The 22,251-nt window shown below is 37.0% G+C and overlaps 1 protein-coding gene across 2 annotated transcripts in view; it reads right to left on the reverse strand.

The window, feature by feature from the left end:
- The window catches only part of LOC134750481 (glycerol-3-phosphate acyltransferase 1, mitochondrial), a 57,498-nt gene extending 38,059 nt beyond the window's left edge, over positions 1 to 19,439 (reverse strand). For both annotated transcript variants that reach the window (XM_063685655.1, XM_063685654.1), the window contains exons 1-4: positions 19,278 to 19,439; positions 14,256 to 14,455; positions 8,563 to 8,704; positions 219 to 332 (exon numbers count right to left, since the gene is read on the reverse strand). In XM_063685655.1, coding sequence (XP_063541725.1) covers positions 219 to 332; positions 8,563 to 8,704; positions 14,256 to 14,365 — 366 coding nt within the window. In that variant the 5' untranslated portion in view covers positions 14,366 to 14,455; positions 19,278 to 19,439. The remainder of the gene's footprint in view (positions 1 to 218; positions 333 to 8,562; positions 8,705 to 14,255; positions 14,456 to 19,277) is intronic.
- Positions 19,440 to 22,251: the final 2,812 nt, after the last annotated feature.

The raw sequence follows: 22,251 nt of genomic DNA on the forward strand, positions 1-22,251 counted from the left end.
GTCCGACAGATAATATTTAGTTTGCGTGCGTAAATTGTAAATTAGTACGTAAGTGTGACAGGGATGCAACACGTCGAACGTGGTTCGCGGTAGGCCCTCTGACTAATACTATACGCGGATGTCGGATCCTACATTCGATATCGGATCGGTCGAAACGCTCTTATGCCAAGTCAGTACCTCTCATATGTGGGTATGAAATATGAATTAATGCAACTTACCCTGGACACAGGAGCGCAGCGGGCACAAGCGAGGCCGGCGGGAGGCCGTGTGGCGGGCTGCGGCGCGGGGACCACTGGGCCTTCTTTTACGCGAAACAGGGACGATGCTCTTGTCTGCCGAAAGAAAAAAATAAGATTAGTCATCTCTTTGCCGGTTGCCTGGGGCAACTTAATCCACAACCTAAGCCACGCTCAAAATGCGCTAGTGTGGGGTGGCCCTAAGACAACTCTTTGGCACTGGTTTTTGCAAAGGTGAATGCCATCTGGCTTTGGAAGGGGAGAAACCTTATGAAACAATCCATCCAACACACATGATGTTTTTAGGTCCAGTACCTAGACTCCTGAGACACAAAATTGTGTATATATTCCACAATCTATTCTGAACTCTTGTATTGTATTGTATTGTAGTTCGGGCGATTTTCCGCAACTCGACGACTGGCGCCTATTTTGCGTGACATGGGGGTGGGCTAGTCCTGCCAGCCCAGCTCCTCGAGGAAACCTATCAAACCTTTGATGTTGAGTAGGACCTCGGGGAGGTCTCTCGGGGATCCGAGATGTTTTGCCCTGTATGGGGCCACTCCGCTGCACTCCAGCACCACGTGAGAGGCTGTTTCTTCTGTCTCCATGCATCCTCTGCATAGGGGACTGTCTGTGACACCTGTTATAAAAAGATGTTTGTTAAATAGTCCATGACCTGTTATGACACTGGTTACCATGCTCAGTCGGGTCTTTCCTAATTGAAGGAGCACCCTTGTGAGCTTTCCGTTGATGCCAGGCATGGCTTGTTTGGCCTGTCTGCATCCAGTCTGGTTTAGCCAATGTTCTGTGTGTAGTTTCCCTGTACGTGCCAGCAGCATTGAACGTACCTTGCTAAACGGTATCGGGAGGATCGGTTCTGGGCCAATCGCTCCCGCACTCGATCCTTGCCTGGCAAGCTCGTCCGCAGCATCGTTACCCCGGGATCCGCTGTGTCCTTTGATCCATTGTAGGGTGATCTTATTGTTATGACATACCTCCATTAGTCGTTCGTGGCATTCGTGTATAAGTTTGGATGTGACTATATGGCTTTTTAGAGCCATCAAGACTGCTCTACTGTCGGAGAGTATGCGGATGGAGGATCCTACTACCTTCCTTGCAGTAATGGCAGCCGCCGCGTTTATGATGCCCATGCACTCAGCCTGGAATACCGAGTTATGGGCTCCTAGCGGAGTGGTGATTGACATGTTCAGGTCTTCTGAGAAGGTTCCAGAGCCCGATCCGCTGTCTGTTTTGGACCCATCAGTGAAGATTCTGAGCTCCCGAGGATTGAGTCCTTCGTAATTGTCGTCCTCGTATAACTGTATTTTGTACCTTTTGTCGAAGATAGCTTGTTTATGAATCCGATCCGTGCCCGAATTGAGCACTGGAAATTCGTCATATACCTTATCCAGGCAAGTTGTGTGAAGAGCTCCTATGATGTTGGACCATATGTTAAGGGCTCGCAGCCTTACCGCTGAGAGACTGGCCTCTTGTTGTATGTGTAGGTGCAGCGGTGGAAGGCTTAACATGACCTCCATGGCTGCAGTCGGTGTGGACCTCGTACAGCCAGTGGTGGCCGCGCATGCGAGCCTTTGGAGTCTTTGTAGCTTGTCTCGTACGTTGCCTAGGTTTGTTCTTGGCCACCAAACCAGAGCACCGTAACGTTCTGAACTCTTATTGATTAACTAAAAGTTCCAACCGGGTCTATCGCGAATTTATTTTGTTACCTTTATTTACCGACGTTTCGACACAGGCTCCACCGCGGTTGTAAATGTGATTTAATATGTGTTCAAAACTAGAAAGTTTTAAAAGTTATAAATTCCAAATTCAAAAACAAAACAACTACTTCTGGGTCACAGAAGGGTATACAAAAGTAGTTTTTTTTATGACATGACATGACTAATATCGGATCCCTTTGTTTGACATAATTATTGAAAGTCATACTCGTAATGTAATGATTGTCAGATTACATTAGTCATAATTCTGAAACCGTTAACGTTTCTGGATTTTCGTGTAAGGTTATCCTATAGATAGGTTAGGTTAGGTTTGTTTTATGGCAATCCTGAAAAGTTACGCATTTCTGAGAAAAATATGTCGCTACTACCTTTGGCCTACTCTTGTATAGAGGGCGTTGACGGTTTCGTTTGTTATTTAACAATTTTAACGCATATCAGTGAAAGAACGTGGGTCAAAATAATAATTAAAAATTAAAAAAATCATTTATCCATATTTAAATACATTTTATCGTAATTTTATAAATCTTCATTTTTAGTTTTAAAGTGTGTCGATAGATGGCAGTGAATTTACTGTGGTTACAAAATTGACTATGACACAGTACCGCTCTATAATATTATATCCTCTTTGCAGTAACTATGAATCATTGGAATAATTAGCTACAACCCGTGACAATAACAATAGGTTGATGCAAATATGTTAATTGTTAGAAAACTGTTTATCGGTCAATCGATGATACACATCTACGCCCTGCGGTGGCGTGATATGTGCTAGGTGTTATGCGAATATGAATCTTATGTTATTAGTCAAAAGGTTTGATTTATAATAACAACACGTATATTATAGATGTCATTAATAATAGACTTAGGACTTACTAATCTCTAACTAAACTATTAATATCTGCACCTGTATAAGAAAACCACACAAACTGTGACCAGACTTGAGTTGTTGATGTAAATTTAAACATTTTGTTATTGCTTCTTTTGTGTGGAAGATTTTAGCACTTGCTGCCATTATTTGTAACACAATTCAATTAATAAAATAAGATAAAAAATAGCACTATATAAAATACTAACTCATAACAACATAATGACCAAATCTGGCGAAACAAAGTGGTTACACACACACACAAAATTACACGAATAAACACACCAAGCCAAATTAAGTTCCTAAACGCAGGTATTTGCTGATACGTAAATAATACCTTTAACATCTAATTTCAAACATGCAATCAAAGTTGTGTGAGCGAGCTGCAAAATTGCATGGACACATTATTAATAAATTCATTCATAAAGTGGCCATGTCATTTTTCGGCTGGGTGCTGGATGTAATGTATCTTGTCTTCCATTAAAAAGACCAAATAAAGTAAAGCTTCCTTCAAAGTTATTATACTTATTATAGTTATCATAGGGGGGAAGAAATGACTCAGGCTATCCAAGTGAGCAGTGAGAAGGGGATGACACGTGTGATAGGTGAAGTGAAAATAGAAAACCCCGTATTTTCACGTGTGATAGGTGAAGTGAAAATAGAAAACCCCTATTTTCACTTCACCTATCACACGTGTCATCCCCTTCTCACTGCTCACTTGGATAGCCTGAGTCATTTCTCCAATGTGTCCATGTAGCACTCTTCCTAAAAAAAATTACTTTTTAATTTGATTAGATATACTTAACGCTGAAAAGATATGTTTATTACGAATTAACGGGGCCATCTTAAGTTCTTCAGTATGTAGACATCACGGGTCTCTATTGTTTTCCATAAAGTTTTAAGTCATAAGTCATATCGTTTGTCTGCATTTTCGTTAGTCATAATTTGGTTTTTCTCAGAAACGCGTAACTTTTCAGAATTGCCTTGCCATAAAAAAACCTAACCTATTAACCTATCTATAGGATATCCTGACGAAAATCCTGAAAAGTTAACGGTTTCAGAATTATGACTAATGATAATCTGACAATCATTACATCATAACTTTCGATAATTATGTCAAACAAACCCCAGATATCACACTGTTATCTTATCTTATCAGATGAAGATACTTTATTAGAAAAGCTCAAAGTAAATTCACGTTCAAGCGTATGCTGCGCAAGCATTTGTCTGAAAGATGTAAGTAATGTTTCACAGTAGGTACATGTATAAGTATATATGTAGATATGTATGTAAGTGTATCATACAAAGTATATGTTTAAGTTTATGATTTAAATGATATGACATGATAATTTGTTTCTTTAATTGTAGATTAACTTACTTAAAATACTTGAATAGGCGACGATAGAGGGAGAGAGAGGCGTTTATTTTATTATAAAATTTATAAAACTCGGAAAAGATTACTGATAAATTTCATAGAACTTATCTTATCACAGAACGCTCAATTTGTTCATTTGCAAGCAAAAATGGAAAAAAAGACGCTTCAAAAGATCCAATAAGTAGGTATGTTGCCCACACATGTCGCAAGGGTACTTCACCACTTGCCACACAATGCATTGACATAATTGCCTCTAATTTCGACACGACAGGGCCCAAGCACGAAAGGAAGCGCAAAACGCGATCTTCCGCGTGGACTTGATGCAATCAAACGGTCAATTGGCAGGTCAAAAATATACACAGTTATGATAATGGGGTTGGCAACTGTCAAAGGTTTGTATAGGTCGCGCCAGCATAGGTTTTACCTGTCTCTTAATAGTTTAGGCTAGCATCAGGGCCATAATTTTTGCAAAAAAAAAAATTGACGCTGCTTAGGACTGACAGGTAAAACCCATGCTTGGACCCATCTGTTAAATGCTTCGAAATTTCAACATTTAATTTAAATCTTTTTGGGCAGAGGTGTAGGATTAGACCCGGGGTAGTATTATTTGACGTTCATAAGCGCATTATAATATGCCTACTTGAACAATAAACTATATCAACTTGACCATTGACCATTGCATTGACATCTTAACTTAACCTAACAACTCACCCGTACATTTCAGCGTCTGTAAGTAACGACGGTACATATCGTCAATATATACTTGTTGGACGAGCAATGTACGGTGAATATTAAGCGACAATTGTCAGCGTGGTGAAACAGAGGCCTGAACCACTTAAACAAAACATTGGCATCAGAGTAGTAGAAAAGTCATCGACGCATCGCAAGCAATCAATGTTGCAATATAAACTGAATCGTGATCAACGTCTCAAGTTGAATTTCTATACGATACAACATGCACCTTTTGATCAGCATAAAGATAAATATAAGAAAATGAAGCAGGCAAGCTAACTATGAGAATAATCAGAAAATACATGTTTCCGCTTTACTCCAGGCCATTAGCTGTTGATCGAAAAATAGAATAGAGCCATAGATCGGATTCTAGAAAGGATTAATTCATATTCCTGTAAGCCAAGACGAGTTAGATCACGTTTACCTATAGACAACATGCACTTTTAGATCCGCATTAAGATAGATATATGAAAATGAAGCAGGGCAGGCCAGCTAACTCTGCAAGAAATGATAAGATACATGTTTCTGCTTTACTTCAGGCTATAAGCTGTTCATTGAAAAATAGAATAGAGCCATAGATCTGATTCTAGAAAGGATTTATTCTTATTCCTGTAAGCCAAAACGAGTAAGAAAATTGATTTATTATGTGCGATACACATCAACCTGCTGGTGTCGAGACGGGTACGGGTACCTTACTAAATGAGAGAAATTTGAACGTTCAAGACAACAGTTATAATAGTAATAGTAGAGCCTTTTATTCCTTAAGTATACAATTCATTTTACTTATATTTATTTATTTATTTTTAATTTAAGGACCCCTTCTGGGTATAGGCCTCCTCCAACTTTTTCCAATGTGTTCTGTTTTGTGCTTTCTTCATCCAACTTTGTCCAGCTATTGGGACAATATCATCTATCCACCTGGTATTTGGTCTCCCTCTGTGTCTTTTTCCATGAGGTCCCTGCCATTCTGTCACCACTTTGGTCCATCTCTGGTCTTCTAATCTGGCTAAGTGGCCTGCCCACTTCCATTTTAAGGATCTTGAGTGGTCGAGTGCATCTATCACTTTAGTTGTGTTTCTTATTTCTGAGCATCTCTTCTTGTCTCTAAGTTTTATGTTGAGTACACTTCTCTCTATACTCCTTTGACACACCTGGATATTATTCTTTGTCTTTGCGTTGTAGATCCATGTTTGGCATCCGTAGGTGAGGCTGGGAAGTATACAAGTGTTAAGTACCTTGCGCTTCAATGTCATTGGTAGGTTTGATTTTAGAATTTCTTTATGACTCCAGTACTTTTTCCAAGTGATACCAACTCGTCTGTTTATTTCTTCAATATGCCTACTTTTTCTGAATGTTATTTGTTTTCCTCAGTATATATATTCTTCCACATACTCTAGGTCACTTTCGTTGACATGTATTGGATATTGGGCTCCGTTGCTCATAACTTTAGTTTTTGATGTATTCAGTTCCAGACCAATATTTTTGCTGACATTGTAGAGTTCGTTGATCATTTCTTGCAGTTGTTTCGGATTTTCAGACATAACTATGATATCATCTGCAAACCTCAAGTGGCTTAGATACTTTCCACCTATAAAAATTCCCTTTTTTGACCAATCCAGTTTTTCGAATATGTGTTGAAGTACAGATATGAACAGTTTGGGTGATAAAGGGTCGCCTTGCTTTACTCCTCGTCTTATTTTTATAGCAGTTCCTACTTTATCTAATTTCACTCTACTTGTACTTCTTTCGTATATATTTTTCAGTATGTCTATGTATGTTTGGTGAACTTTTTGGTGTTGTAGGGCTTCCCATATGCTATTGTGGCTAATTGAATCGAAAGCTTTCATGTAGTCAATGAAACACAGGTATAAGACTTTACTTTTTTCCACATATTTTTCGACTATTTGGTCCACTGCATGGATGTGGTCTATCGTGGAGAACCCTTTTCGGAATCCTGCTTGTTCAATCGGCTGTTTATCTTCTATTGTAGGTGCTATTCTTTTTTCTATGGCTGATGAGAATACTTTATACAGGGTTGGCAACAGGCTTATTGGACGATAGTTCCCTACGTCTGTGGGATCTCCTTTTTTATATAGCAATATAATGTTTGATTCTGTCCATGCATTGGGCACTGTCTTGTTTTGTATGATTTTGTTAAATAGAGACGTTAGGGGGTGGGTAAGTATTTTTTTCCCGTGCTTTATTACATTGTTTGTTATATTGTCAGGCCCAGGGCTCTTGTCGTCTCGTTGTTTCTGCTTTACTTCAGGCTATAAGCTGTTCATTGAAAAATAGAATAGAGCCATAGATCTGATTCTAGAAAGGATTTATTCTTATTCCTGTAAGCCAAGACGAGTAAGAAAATTGATTTATTATGTGCGATACACATCAACCTGCTGGTGTCGAGACGGGTACGGGTACCTTACTAAATGAGAGAAATTTGAACGTTCAAGACAACAGTTATACTCCATACTTAAATGCCAGCATCAATGGTTGCTGGCAGTCGCGAACGTGTGACGCTGTCATTAAAATATGCAATTGATCTACTGTATTTACGCTTCAAATTCCTTTAATACTAATAAGGTGTGTCCCGATTTACAATAAGAATACGCGACGGTTCAGCACAGCACGTTGCTGCATTTTCGCTATGCCAATGTTGGCGGGCAGAACTAGCACATCGCACTTAGAGCTATTCAGTACGAGGTGCAATCTGTGATATACCTAATAGCTGCCAAGTTCCGGGCTTGCAGTGTAGTGGCGTTAAACATATCCGAGGGCATGGCGCTGCCGAAGCAAACAGCGGTACTACAACAGTTCTTAAATTTGAAATTCGTTAGATCGGGTAAATTTGTAAGTGGCGATCTTCTCTTATGTAGTTCAGATACCTATTATCAAAATTAATTTGACAATTGTCATTGTCAAGTTCTTGGATTTATTGCCAGGAATAGTTGCAGTAACACAAAAGTCACAAATAGTTTTTCAGAATAACGAGTCGAAGCAAAGACTTACTTTCCTATAGTAAATGTGAGACAACGCTATTTTTAGAATAATCAAGTAGGTGAGAATCGAGTTCAATGCACTTATCACTGATTGCTTATATGACCGCATTATTTTATTTGATAAAAAGCCCAATATTATTTTAATTGCATATGATAATGATTTCATTAAGACACATTCTCCAAGAGCCAGTTAAAAAATATAGCCTCATTCCTCATTCCATCATAATGGAATTCATGGATGGAAACTAAAAGCAATAGGTAGATAAGCCAGAAGCCAGGCATGCAACTCGACAATGCAAATGCAAAAGATGAGATTATCCTGATCGACATGTTTAAAGCTTTTGATAGCATAACATAAGCAACACAGCTTTGGCAATAAAGAAATTTTATCGTGAGCTATGGAATTAACTTGCTTGACCATATCAATATTATCAATATCGATGAAAGAAGAAACGATATTAAGTTATTTCACAACTACTAGCGTAATAAGGAGTAACAAGGCGAAATTGAAAACTACAACCTTCAGAATAACAGTCGGGGTTCCTTAAGGCAGCATCCTAGGACCGCTTCTATTCCTACCTAATCTACCATAGGGGACTAATTATACTGAACTACTCACCGTCCTTTCTTGATCAAGTTTGGTATAGATGTCGTTGTGGTGCCGGCGGCGCGCGCGCACCGCCTGCCGCAGCGAGTTGGAGTCGCGGCCGCACCACCCGCCGACTCGCTCGCCGACCACCTCCAGCATGTCGGCAACGCGGCTGTTGACAATGAAAGAAGACGTTTTTAAAACTTAGTTTTAATATCTGGTGGTCAAGATGTAGGTGTAAAATTGCCTGGGGGCCTAGAGAAGTGACAATCGTTTTTAGGAAACGCCATACGAAACTTAAATGATGTTTGGAAATGATCATTTCACTTTTTGTTACAACTGTGATCCGAAAATAAATATTTATTCTTCAATTGGCGTTTGTAGATTTACGATTGTCTTCTTACGGGCCCTGTACAGTCAGCATCAGCAGTGGTAGCTTAAGTGGGTGAGGTGGTCAAACTGATCTGCATACATACGCTCTTACTTCCTAACAATAAAGTTGTGCTCGGAACATGTTTATCACTTCGCCTACACCGATTGTAGATTAGCCGCATAGACACATTAATTAACATAGAATTCTAGCTCATATTCTGTCGTTAAAGTTGAGTTATGAATTCAAATGACAAAATTATTGAGATACTGTTCGAGCAAAATAATCGGAATAATAAATTCAATAGCTAATACAAGTATAGAAATGACAATCAGTCAATCACATTTCATACAATGACAATAGACTATAGAGGCAGTCGAGTATTAGGACGCTATTTCTTGAAAACAGAAGACATTTCTGTGACACTACAACGGCAAACATTTCTAAAGAGAAATCAGCCTAGAATTTTTTTAACTTCCTGTAGAGAAAGGAAAAACCAAACAATAATGACAGTTTTAAAATTAATTCCTAATTCATAACTAATACGCAAGACAGTACACTGCGCTGAATTCATATTTAATTAATTCAATGCCGATAGTAAGTATTTGTACGCAAAGTAACACATAACAGAAAACATGTGACTGTCAAAGTTACAAGGTACAAATTACCAAGATTAACAACGTCATTATTTACTCAGATTTGTACCATTTTTTTAGAATTCCAATGAATATTAATAAAAACGGGTGTTTTTTTTGGATTGTAAATTGTGGTTCATTAGGTAGATTTTTTTTTCCTTAATAATAAAACACTTAGGGTTGCACCAAACTGTTTTGTCATCGTTAAAGAGTTCGCTAAATTTTATTGTATGGAAAGTTTTATAGTAAACCGCCACGACCCGCCGGGTGACATTGATCAGTCTGTCAAGTGCGCGGATGGTGCAGCTGGCACTTATTATTATTATTTGGAGCCTTACGTGTCCCACTGCTGCTGTATGACCTTTGTCTAATTGACAAAAATAAAAAAATATTTGTAACCGTTTGAAAAATGTATATAATATAATATAATATGATGCATGGTCATTATAAGCAATGTATTAGGGATAGCTTTAAGCCATAGTAATTAAGTTAGATTTAAGTTATATTGCATTGCCCTACAGGGCTTCATAGCTGAATCAATAAATGTACCAACTTGTATACCTATGACAGCAATAAACACACTGATTACTGATTACTGACATTGGAACACTCAATGGCAATGTAGGAGTAAGTCCCTGTTCTTTATTGGTATCGCGTGATTTGCCTTTAAAACGGAAAACTGCTTATTATTGTTTGTGTTAAGGCAGTTAAGGAATCTTTTCCCTTTCCGAATCTACGAAATGTAGATAACCAAGCTTAATAAAAAATACAATGGTTGAAACCCGCAATTTAGGATGGGATTTGGGGTATCTTTGTGAATTAATGTCAACCACACAGTGTTAAGTCCTACAGCTGCTTGTAGTTACGTTACAGAAATATACCGAAAACTTAACTTATCGGGCTGCATAAGGACCAACATTTGCAAACAAGGTAGGTATTTAAATATATACTTCCAAGTTGAAGTAAAGGACCTTAGAATAACTTTTGACTTTGTCGCGGACGGTAATTGACATGATTTTAAGTAAGTATTAACGTCAAAATTTGTTCCGTTCAAATTTAAAATCTTAAGCTATTTGCGTACCTACGTCAGTGCTCATGTTTTTAAGTGTATCTTCGTTTTCCTTTGACCTTCGCCAAATGTGCTTTAATATTTATTTTGTCACAACTATGACGCTTGAGCTATTTACTATTGGTAACACAGATGTTTTAAGATTTTTTTTAAGAAATTTAAAATACGAACAAAATAATGTCTCATCTCGTCTGTTTCTTCTATGAAAAACCCACTGGTAGTGACGATGTTTTTCATGTGCCAGTAGTATTTTACTACCGACTATTTTAATACTGACATCTACAGATATTGTTGGTAAACCTGGAGCGGAGCAGTAACAAACTTTACATTTGATCTTATATTTAAATGCATCTGACGGACTAAGTGCGAGTAATTACAAAATGAGATGATATGTAATGCTCGAATCCTGAATACTCGTGCTTTCTACGAAGAAACCCTACGGGGATGCTATCATCCGCCGACCCACCAAGTTTTTGACTTCGTTCAGATGTAAACTAATTGAATAGAACAAGTAAATTTGAGACCTCTATTTTGCTCCTATGTATAATGAAAGATCTTTAGATTATTCAGTGTCGCAAGAGGTGTCCAAAACACATGAGGAAAAAGAATGGAGCAGGAAAACCTACCGATATCTTGACCTGTTTTTTGTGTGCGTAGATTAATGATATAGTCAAAGAACATGTCTACTTGGCTAGGCACGTGCCTATAAACAATATGTTTATGGGTTCCCTAGACTTATATTGATGTTTAGGGTTGTTTGACTGTTAATTCCACAACGTCAAATAAGCGGAAAAAGTTGTCATTGCAGTTCTCATTCATTTGGAGCATATCTCTAAAAACTTATTTAATATTTGACTGTTAAGAGATCAAAACTGTTAATTAATTTTATCCCGGTAGACTCTATTAACTACCTATCTTATCTTATGATTTTCGGGGGCCCTTACGGATACACTTCGACCCATAGGGATCTTATGTGTAATTACCCCCTAGGAAAGATCCGTCAACTAAAGAGCTTTTTTGACCATCTTCATGTGCTGGATGATGGAGCTCATGGGTAGCATTTTGAATTCCTTTGGCTCCAGATAGCCTGCTCCAGTCCTTCATTCTTTGTTTGCATGGCGAGGGCGTGACATTCACACATTATCAATCTGTGTTGTCAGAGTACCTAAGTATTTTTTTATCCTCTGCTCTACATTTTATGAGACGGATTCGAACTATACATGTCCGTTATTTATTTTGACCCCAACTATTGTTTTAAAACTTATAAAATAAACACATAAGTAACGTAAGAGTCACACACTGGAAACATTGGCCAGCCGATGACCTCACATTGCTACTGCACTTAGTTTCCTGCGGTGCATATTGCAGAAATATCGCGCATGATACTGGACGTCCGGTCGGTGCACGGTGAAAGTGGCTGAGTGACACTGAATTTGCTGCAAAAGTGCAAATGCAGCAATGCACAGCGCTGTGCGGTTGGCATATTACTCGAATGATTCTAAACGCAATTTATACAGGGTGGCTAAAAAATAAGTGCATTCCGGTTGCCAGGGACAGGGAGGTTTTGGGATTATGCTGAGCAACTTTTACTATGGGACATGGGACCACCCACGAAATCGAAAAAAAAAAAATTACCCTCCCATAGAAAATGGACCAGCCAAAATGTATGACACAGCCAAATTTTTATTTCGCGATTTCGGGGTTGGTCCCTTTGCCCCCGAGTGAAACACAAAAATTTTCACCACACCAACCCGAAGGAAATATTAACTGTAAGATATCAAACAATATCAAACCAAATCAAATCCAAAAGAATATTTATCATTCAAAATCATCATTTAAAAGTCAATTCTACCAGCAAACATAAGAAAACAACTCAAAATTTGCATCTGATTGCTTTGCCTCACATGTGTACAATATGCAACTTTCTTATCAGTTTTTGAACAATCAAGAGAGCCTTTACCAGCTGATGTGGTAAAAAACATTTAAACAACCCTCGCAACATTAAGTATATTATGTGCATGACCGTTCAGAACTCAGATGACAATGACACTAATCGAACTTAAACTATCGTGAGGCGTATTTCAAAATATTTAGATCAGTACAGTTTCACTCACAAAAAAAAGCGACTAAAAATAATAGTGAGTGAAACCGTACTGATCTAAATATTTTCAGATGACACTGTTGACGACTGTGACGTACTCGTAGACCGATTTTGTTATGCGTTATGCATGCATTTGATTTTAATATGATGCCGACAACTTACTCTAACATATCTTGAACTTTGCTCATGTTTGCGCGCTTGAACAAAGGTCACTAAGCGTGCATAAAGGTCACTATGTATGTTCGCGATAAACTCAAAAAGTACTAAAAGGATTTTCATGCGGTTTTCACCTATCAACAGTGATTCTTGGGAAAGGTTTAGGTGTAACTTGTTAAGGTTTTGTGTAACCCGTGCGAAGCCGGGGCGGGTTGACACAATACGTATGTTTTCCAGCAAAAGGTAACTAACTTGATGACTTAAGGCTCCATCAATGCCTTTTACATACATACATACTTGAAAACGTCATATTATGTTTAAATAGTGTATTATACAAGGCTCAGTTCGTGACGTCCGCGGAGTATTCTTAAAATTTCAACCCCATTATTGCTTGGATTAAAAAGACAGTGATTCAGGGGTCAAACTTAGATCCATATGCCAAATAAAGCAAAAAACTTTAGAAAATGCAAAAGTGTTAACAAATAACAAGATCCTAAAGTCAGACGAAAGGCTTATTTTTATTTATATGTAAATATTACATGTATTGGTGTCATTAGCATATGTACTAAATTCTTATGATATGACATGTTTTAGCACTATATGTACATAGTCTTTCAAAGAGTAACGGCCGCATATGATAGTACCTATCTTACAAACAATATCTATCATAATTACCGTGATTCGTGTTATTCTTGTTTATGTACAGAAGGACTTATCTAAGTCTGAACAATAATGTCGGTTAGACCGCTATGTGGTTTGTAGCTTTACAAGTATTCGATTTATTTCCTTGATTTACGCTATGATAAAACTGGGTCAAGTCAAGATTGATTAATTAACTGTAGTTTTCTTTTCGTTTCTGTCCAATATAATATGAGGTGGAAATCATTACTTACAGACTTTGAATGAATACCTTTATTACCTTTAAAATTTAGTGTTTAAAAACGAAATATAAAAGTATTGGAATAGGATATTAGAGAAAAGCAGGGTGTAGCAAAAGCGTAAGAACTATTATATAATCTGTGGTAATGGTAAAAGTAGGTAAGAATTTGATGCATTGTTTTAATTTGTGATTTAATCAAGTAAAAAAAAAATGTGGCAAAATAATAAATTAAAAATGAATCGGTTAATTTCCGTTATTTTTAAATTGACTTTAGGCACACAAATATTGTAGGCAAAATATTGATAAATTATGAATTAATCAATAAAATTGCAGTTTATTTATTGTTTGAAATTAAAGCACATTCAAATACTTAGCGGATTTAATGCTTAATATATGAACTAAGAAATGAATTGTAGTGTTAGGAAATGTCTTTGTGTAAAACTGAATCTCTCATGTTACCATATAAATAATAATTCCAATAACACTAAAACAAAAGTAATAATTTAACGCACCTTGAAGTAAAGAACCAGTAGAGTATGGCGGTGAAGATGGCCAGCTCCGCCGCTCCACTGGCCACCCTCACGTGCTCCACCACCGCCCACACGTTCACCATGGTTTCCATCGTCGACCAATCACAGCGGCTCACATTCCCGATCGGCTCCCAACGCAAACCGAAATCACTCAACCGATTAATCTTGAACGCACTCAATCACTATTAATAAAAAAATTAAATGACGAACGCCGATTTCAAATTCGCACGTTGTAACTCAACGGTGTACAGTACAGTACTAATTCAAAGAATCGCTATCGTGTTGAAGTAAACTCGCTTGACCTGTCACTAATAAATAACATGACGGGTTGGTGGATGATTAGAATACGCCCGATACAGATGTAATATAGAACATACGTAACGACCTAATTGCTAGATGATAAACTATTGGCGCCTTTTGGAATTTGAACCGCAAGATATTAGAGATAAAATGCGTCAATAATGAACCTTCATCGGGAAGAAAATGTAAAGAGAAAACATAAACACAATAGTTATTAGTGTTATTACCTACCGTTTCTAATCAAGTTTAAAACAGGAACACAATTATATAAGAACAACAACCTGATAATAATGTTTTTACTACTAAATTCGACGTAATTCGACGAAGTTAGATTAAGTACATTCGATGATAATAAATAAAATGAGCGGCATAATCATTGAGTAGTAAGAATAGAAAATACATAGTTCTGAAGCCCCAAAACAGACGTAGTATGTGTTTACAACGTTACATTAGAAACAACATTAGATGATATCAATCGCTGATGATAGTAAATAAATACATAGCAGAAAACTATGCGCCAAGTATTATTAGAGTAGACGTTCTAAATTTACTTCATGTCTTTCGTTTTTGACGTCCCGTTCGTTTTAGTGGTATTCGTGAAACGACTCACGTGTTTGAACATGAGTACGTTGTTTAAACAGATTTTCTCTAGTAAATTTCTTTGTAATACTGGGCGCAAACGAAAGTTCTGCGTACTCCTTCATTCAATATTTTTGTAGGAACAATAGTGCATGGTGCGTGTATAAAGTAGACTATATTTTACTGTTTCCGTTATATTGAGTAAGACAGGTGATATACATTTATATATTCTTATGCAAGAATGGAAGTATCTAGTAGAATTATAGTATGCACAAATGGATGTTCATGGTAATAAAACACAAAAAAGGAGAAACAATCACAGTAAAATTAATGTAAACATCAATTAAGAGAAGTATTTTTCTGAAAGCATGATGACATAAATTGTAGCAACAGAATCAAAACGGTTAAAACACTGATAAGATAAAAAATAAACAAAGTAATAAAAACAGTGTGTTAGGACAATAACAAATACTAAAAATAGACCACGAGCCTTGTGGGTAATGCGTGATAATCACAAAGAAAACAGTTACAAATTAGAACATTGATAATATAATAGTTGGTAGTATTATAGAGGTCAATAAAGTAGTGAATACGCAGCAAAAGATAGAGAAGCAAGGCCTAGTAATAAATTGAATTTTACTATATTCACGGGAGAATTAACACTAACAGTAATCATGAGCAACAAGAAAACACAAGTAACACAAGACCAAGTGTAAGTTCTTGACAAAGAACAAGCCAAACAGCATGAGATAATCGACAATGCAATGCGAACAACACAGGTCGATAGAACACGAATTGAACCATAATACTGCTTTGTCACCCGACTTACATATGTATGCACATTTTCAGCTTCATCGGATATCAGGAAGTGGTTGAAAAATGGTTTGCAAGATTTAAAAAAAAGGTTAGTTACATGCGAACAAAGCTTGTAAAGATGTACTGTGAATCGTCAGTGTCTACTTTTCTAGAGATTTAGAGGCTTTACTTAGATATTGTAAAAGGTTACCTATAGTATAAATGTGAATCAATACTGGCCGCTTACAAAAGTTGGCTAAAATAATAAGGGAAAGGTTTATAAAAAGCGCTAATTGGTTAGGGTAGCCCTAAGAGCTAGTTTTATTGTTTGGTAATAAGTCAAATGAAAGGGCTAGCAGTTCGAACTGGAAAGTTTTTCTGGGTTAGCTATCTAAAAGGGACGCCCATTGAAAGGCTTTTATCGAGGAAAGGGTCGTCCGGTCCCTGGGTAAAGTACGTTACATGATAACACGAGTCTACCATAGATAGAATGTTTGAACACGCTATTAAAGACTTTACATTGTTTAGAAAAAACTAACGCTGTTATAATGATAACACGGCAGGCACACATGAGCCAAACATTATCTGCAGGCAGAACGCATTACACAATGGTAGGTATGTATTATACCAATTAAAATTACAAAGAACGCGTACAGCTGAGTCCACAAAGCACAAATATACGATGAGAAAAGAATACATAATGAATGATGAACTGTACAAGTCTGACAAATTAGTTAGAGATCATGAAAACTTTTTATATTACTTAACATTTTGGGGTACCTTGTCACAGTACCCATTTCGTACCTTTTCACAGTGACAATAGTAATATGAGACTTCTAGCGACTTTCATATTGATTGTCACTGTGACAAGGTACGAAATGGGTCAGATAATAAATTCTTTGACTGTACAGTTTTATATGTCGAAGAATATTTGATAGTATGATGATCACATATTTTTTATTTAAATTAAGAGACAATACATTATTTTCATACGTTTTAGTTTTACGCTAAGGCGATAGAGCCGATAGGCCTGAGACTCCTGAGAGTGTAGAAACGAACAACGAACGAATGATAATCGAGAATGAATGTAAAAATGTATTAAATAAATGTACATGAAGACACTAACTTAACAAGGCTGTTTGAGTTGCCAATACTGCAAATATATGAAAGATTGATTAATCAATTATTAATATAATTACCGCTTATTCATATGCAGGCCATAAATCTATACCGTACATTTGATTGGGCGGATAGGCTCTACCTACGGATAAATAATAGAATGCGATTTATGCAAATGTTCTGTTTGCATCATAAATTAAACATAATATTATAAATTATACTGTACGTACCTACATTCGAATGTAGCGGTAAAATTATAGAATTCATAGTGTTTCATAATTTTAATCTGAGAACACTTAAGTGTACTTCACTCTGTACTTTTTAGCCATTTATACAAACATATGCTCAAATGAAAATTTAATGTGTCAACTTAGAAAAGAACCGAGGAATTAATTGTGGTACAATCGCCATCAGATATATCGGAGCGGCCGAGTTACTCAAAAATATCTGAACACGCATCTCTAGGAGCTTGATAATAGAGGCGAGTTCAGATATTTGTTAGCACCTTGGCCGCTCCGATATGTTAGACAAGCAAAACGGCGGGCCGAAGGCCGAAGGGCCCGAAGGCCGTAGAGGCCCGACGTGAGCTTTGATGGCGACGCGACTAGCGACTGTACAGTTACAAATACGAGTAAGTAAGTATCATTTTTATATATTATATCAATCTGTTAATATTAAATATGATTATGTCCTTGGCTGCACAGCTGCCTTACAGGCGTTGTCAAGTCAAAATGTGTTAAATGTTTTTATAGTATAATCTCAATTAACATGAAACATTTTATATACACAATTACACGTTTACAATTAATTCGACACAATTCCTACAACACCTACATTTGGAGGTTTCACAAGGTGTGATTCAAGTCCATTGTAAGCAAATGAATTATCGAAATAATCGTCATGACAATTAGTTCGGTAAGCATTTAAATGTCTGCCGCCTCTGCAGTTAGCACGTGTTACATGTCAGCAGTTCACGTTATGTAAAAAATGTTCTGAAGTAACAAATAATAAAAAACATTTAAAAAAAACAACCGAATTGAGAAACTCCTCCCTTTGAATGTTGAAAGTCAATTAAAAACCAATTGAACAAAAAATGTGCAGAGATCAATGTAATGGTACTTCAATTTGAACCTACAAACGTTTAAACAGCGAACGCTTTAATCATCACCTAATATCGTGATAGAATGAGATAAAATATAAATTACCTATTATAAGAAAGTAGCAATTGTATTATACACCTCATAAATGTGGAATTTGGGGTAATGCCAAACCGTTAGCCTACTCTATCACGGTTTTGTATTAGTTCTACGCCATGGTGAAAATGTTGCCCTCGGATAATTTTAACACGATTTCATACAAAGGATAATAAATGCAAAGCAAGTGAGAAGTAAGTGGAAAATAGAAAAAATAGTTTTCTATATATAAACAAAATCCGAAAAAAGGCAGTCGTGTCATACAAGGAGGACAAAGAACTTGATTTGAGAAGAAAGGATTAAAGGAAACTGCGACAAGAAACTTTATACATGAGAATGAATGAAATCTTTGTTACGATACTTTTGTTATAACTTACGACACACATAATCAGTTTACTAATAATCACATATACCAGTTCGTATTGTGTAAATCACAACGCAGAAAAACAGTGTAAATTCATGCCACGAAATCATGAGTAATCGAAACCAAAATTTGTCTTTTATTGTTTGTATGAATGTCAATTTTGGCCCAAAATTTTTGGCAAGTCAAAGAGGCATGTTAAATATTAACACAGTGATTATTGATGTAATAACCAGTCCTATAGGTGTTTAACATCGTGTTTATTAAGATCCAGTAATAAGTACATATTGTAGTGGCATAAAATACGAGTTTTACATCCTCGCCCATCGTAACATGTAATTTCTTCAGTGCAGGTGCACTAACTTCGTAAAAACTAGTGATGCGTGTGAATACGACGCTACAAGAAAGAGATCGCATTATTAAAATCATCATACAACAGTTAGCCGAGAAGTCCGAATTCTTTCATGAATTAAAGAGCAATCAGGTCGTGACTAATACAGAAAATTCGGTTATGGGTTCAAGTAGACAACGGGGTATGAATCAGCAGGATCCGTCAAGGGTTTGAATCAATCCGGTGCAGAAAGTGAAATCGACGAACGTATTAATATCTTCATTCAACACATCACTAAACGATATTTTTAATAAACTTTTAATTACCTTTTAGAAATTGACTATGAGCTATACGCTACACTTTAACAAGGAAATACACGTTTGATATACGGTTTGGAATAAAAAATGGAATATTTATGTAATGCCGATGTCGGAGCGCGAACGCGGAGCGACGCGACGGTGTCTTCGCGCGATCGACGGAGCACTGACTCAGTCCGCTATTTGTGGGTTACACTCTTCACAATGCTACAGCTAAACCAGTATTAAGTTGGTCTCTGATTACGCATAGCTGCTTTTAATCTTAAGTCAAGTTATACTAGAGAAGAGCCAGTGTTTTGTCACCGAAGTAGCGCTTGCGACGAAATGTTTGACGCTTTACCGGCTCTATTTCATTTTTTTATGTTTAGTTCAGAAACGGTACTTATGTTGAACTTTACTTTTTGTTTCATCCAGCACTCCCAGCAGGATAGCGCTGCAGAAAAGCAAAAAAGCGTTTTTTTTAAGACTACCTTTTCTAATTAGCTGCTTTCTAATTCTTTATTGGACACGCATTTAAGACTTAGATCGAACTTAAATGTGGTCTTAGCTGTAAATTATTTAAGATATATTAGATAAATTAACAATGTATCTGCCAAATATATGATAAGATAACACATACAGGTAGTAGACCGCGGGCCAGGAACAGATTTCCATGACCAATCGCCTCCCGGGCGAAAACTCGTATAGTGGTTAACGGCTATGTATGATGAACCCTCGTGAACGTCAGCTGCCGCTCCGTTGGTGGGTTGAGGAATGGCAGCAAATAAAGTCTATAAAAAATTAGTCATCGCCTGCCGCTTGATACTTTGTCAGATGATAGTTTAGATGCTATTGTGAATAAACAAAATCGTCAGCCGATTGTATCGCTGTGGAAAGACCGTCAGCTGGTCACATGAACATGTAAAAAAGAAAATTGTCTTCAGTCATCGGCGTCATCGCCTCCCGTTTGATACTTTGTCAGATGATAGTTTAGATGCTATTGTTAATTAAACAAATGGTCAGCCGGTAGTATCGCGGTGGAAAGACCGTGTTACGCGTTTCGGTGGCTGCCATTCCTCAACCCACCAACGGAGCGGCAGCTGACGTTCACGAGAGTTCATCATACATAGCCGTTAACCGTTATACGAGTTTTTGCCCGGGAGGCGATGACTGACGAAATTTGCGCCTGGCTCGCGGTCCATAGGTATAAAGGCAAGGCACTTATGGAAACCGGTAATGCACGAATTCAGTATAAACCTCAATATATGCAATAACCCACAAATTACGGTATATATACATATATGGCACCCATACCTGCAAGAAAGTTAATTCGTTTATAAGTATTTTCAATAATAAATATTTGAGGATGGATAGATGAATCGTCAGGATGAGATACTCGTATGGAGTCAAAATTAGAACGAAAGATACTCGTATAGAGTCAAAATTAGAAACAAACTTTAGTAAAGCATTCAGTACACATATTTTTATTTAAATGATAAATTAAACCTCGATTGCTTATTAGCTATTTACTAAGTACTTATATGAAAAACTGAACGGAAGTTAAATGATTTCAATTTTGCCTTCAAAGGTTTCCTTTGTTAACATAAAGTAACTTGAAGAACGTAAGACAGTACGTCGTATACCTGTGTATAATAATGTAGATCTGTCAATTTTTGTTCAGGGGGCCTAGCCAAAATGACAATCGTTGACAGAAACTTTTACTTTTAGTTTGGAGTTTGTCGATGCACGATGGTATCTTGGCTAGGCCACCGGACATGCAATACTGAAACCTTATGTAGATTATACTTACCCATATTATATATGGCTTATTATATATGGCTTATATGAAGGCGAAGAGTTGACAGAACTTGATCTAGAGACGGAAGAACTAGTACCAGAAGATGAGCTGGGTCCAGAAATACTTAGAGAAGAATTTGATAAGGCAATTGCGAGACTTCAAAACGGTAAAGCTGCAGGCGTTGACAATATCTACATAGAATTGATCAAACTTTCAGCTTGTGATCCAGTTATTGATGAAATTTTCTTACTTACGAAACAAATACATACCACAGGCCAGATCCCAAGAGATTTTAAACAAAGTAAAATAGTAGCTTTGCCCAAGAAACCTAATACCCTACTTTGTGAAGAACACAGAACCCTCAGTTTAATCTCACACGCAAGTAAAATACTTTTAAAAATAATTCAGAACCGAATCAGACCCATATCAGAGAATTACTTAGGCCCCGACCAATATGGTTTCCGTGAAAACAAAGGTACCAGAGAGGCTATACTAGCTCTTAGATTAGTAGTAGACAGACGGCTGGATGTAGGACTCGACACTCATATCGCTTTCATAGACTTAGAGAAAGCCTTTGATAAAGTTAACTGGAGAAAAATGATGAGCATCTTGAAAGAAGTAGGAGTAGACTATAGAGATAGAAGAATAATCTACCAACTTTACAAGGAGCAGGAGGCGTTGATGGAAGTGGGAGAGGAAATTGGGAATGCAAGGATTAGACAAGGAGTACGACAGGGGTGTCCACTTTCACCTTTAATATTTAATATATACATAGAATACGCTATACGAAAAATTGTTGAAGCAGACAAGGGAGGGGTAAAATTCAATGGGGAGAAAATACATTTTATACGATTTGCAGACGACATCGCGGCGTTTGCAGAAACTTCAGCTCAACTAGAACATCTAATGTTAACAATGGACACAGTATTTAACGAATTAGGCTTAAAGATAAACATAAAGAAAACTAAGACCCTTATAACTTCAAAACGCAAAACTAATCATCCTCCAATAGTTCTCAACAACATCCCAATTCAGCAGGTTGATAGTTTCAAATATTTAGGTAGCTTAATTACCAGGGACTCCAGGTGCACACCAGACATCGTTTCAAGGATTGCTATGGCAAAAAAAGCTTTCAACCAGAGGAAACAATTATTGAAATCCCGTTTATCATGCAGAAGCAAGAAGCTACTGATTAAGGTGTACATC

This window comes from Cydia strobilella, chromosome 20, assembly GCF_947568885.1.
Source record: "Cydia strobilella chromosome 20, ilCydStro3.1, whole genome shotgun sequence".
Lineage (NCBI taxonomy): Eukaryota > Metazoa > Arthropoda > Insecta > Lepidoptera > Tortricidae > Cydia > Cydia strobilella.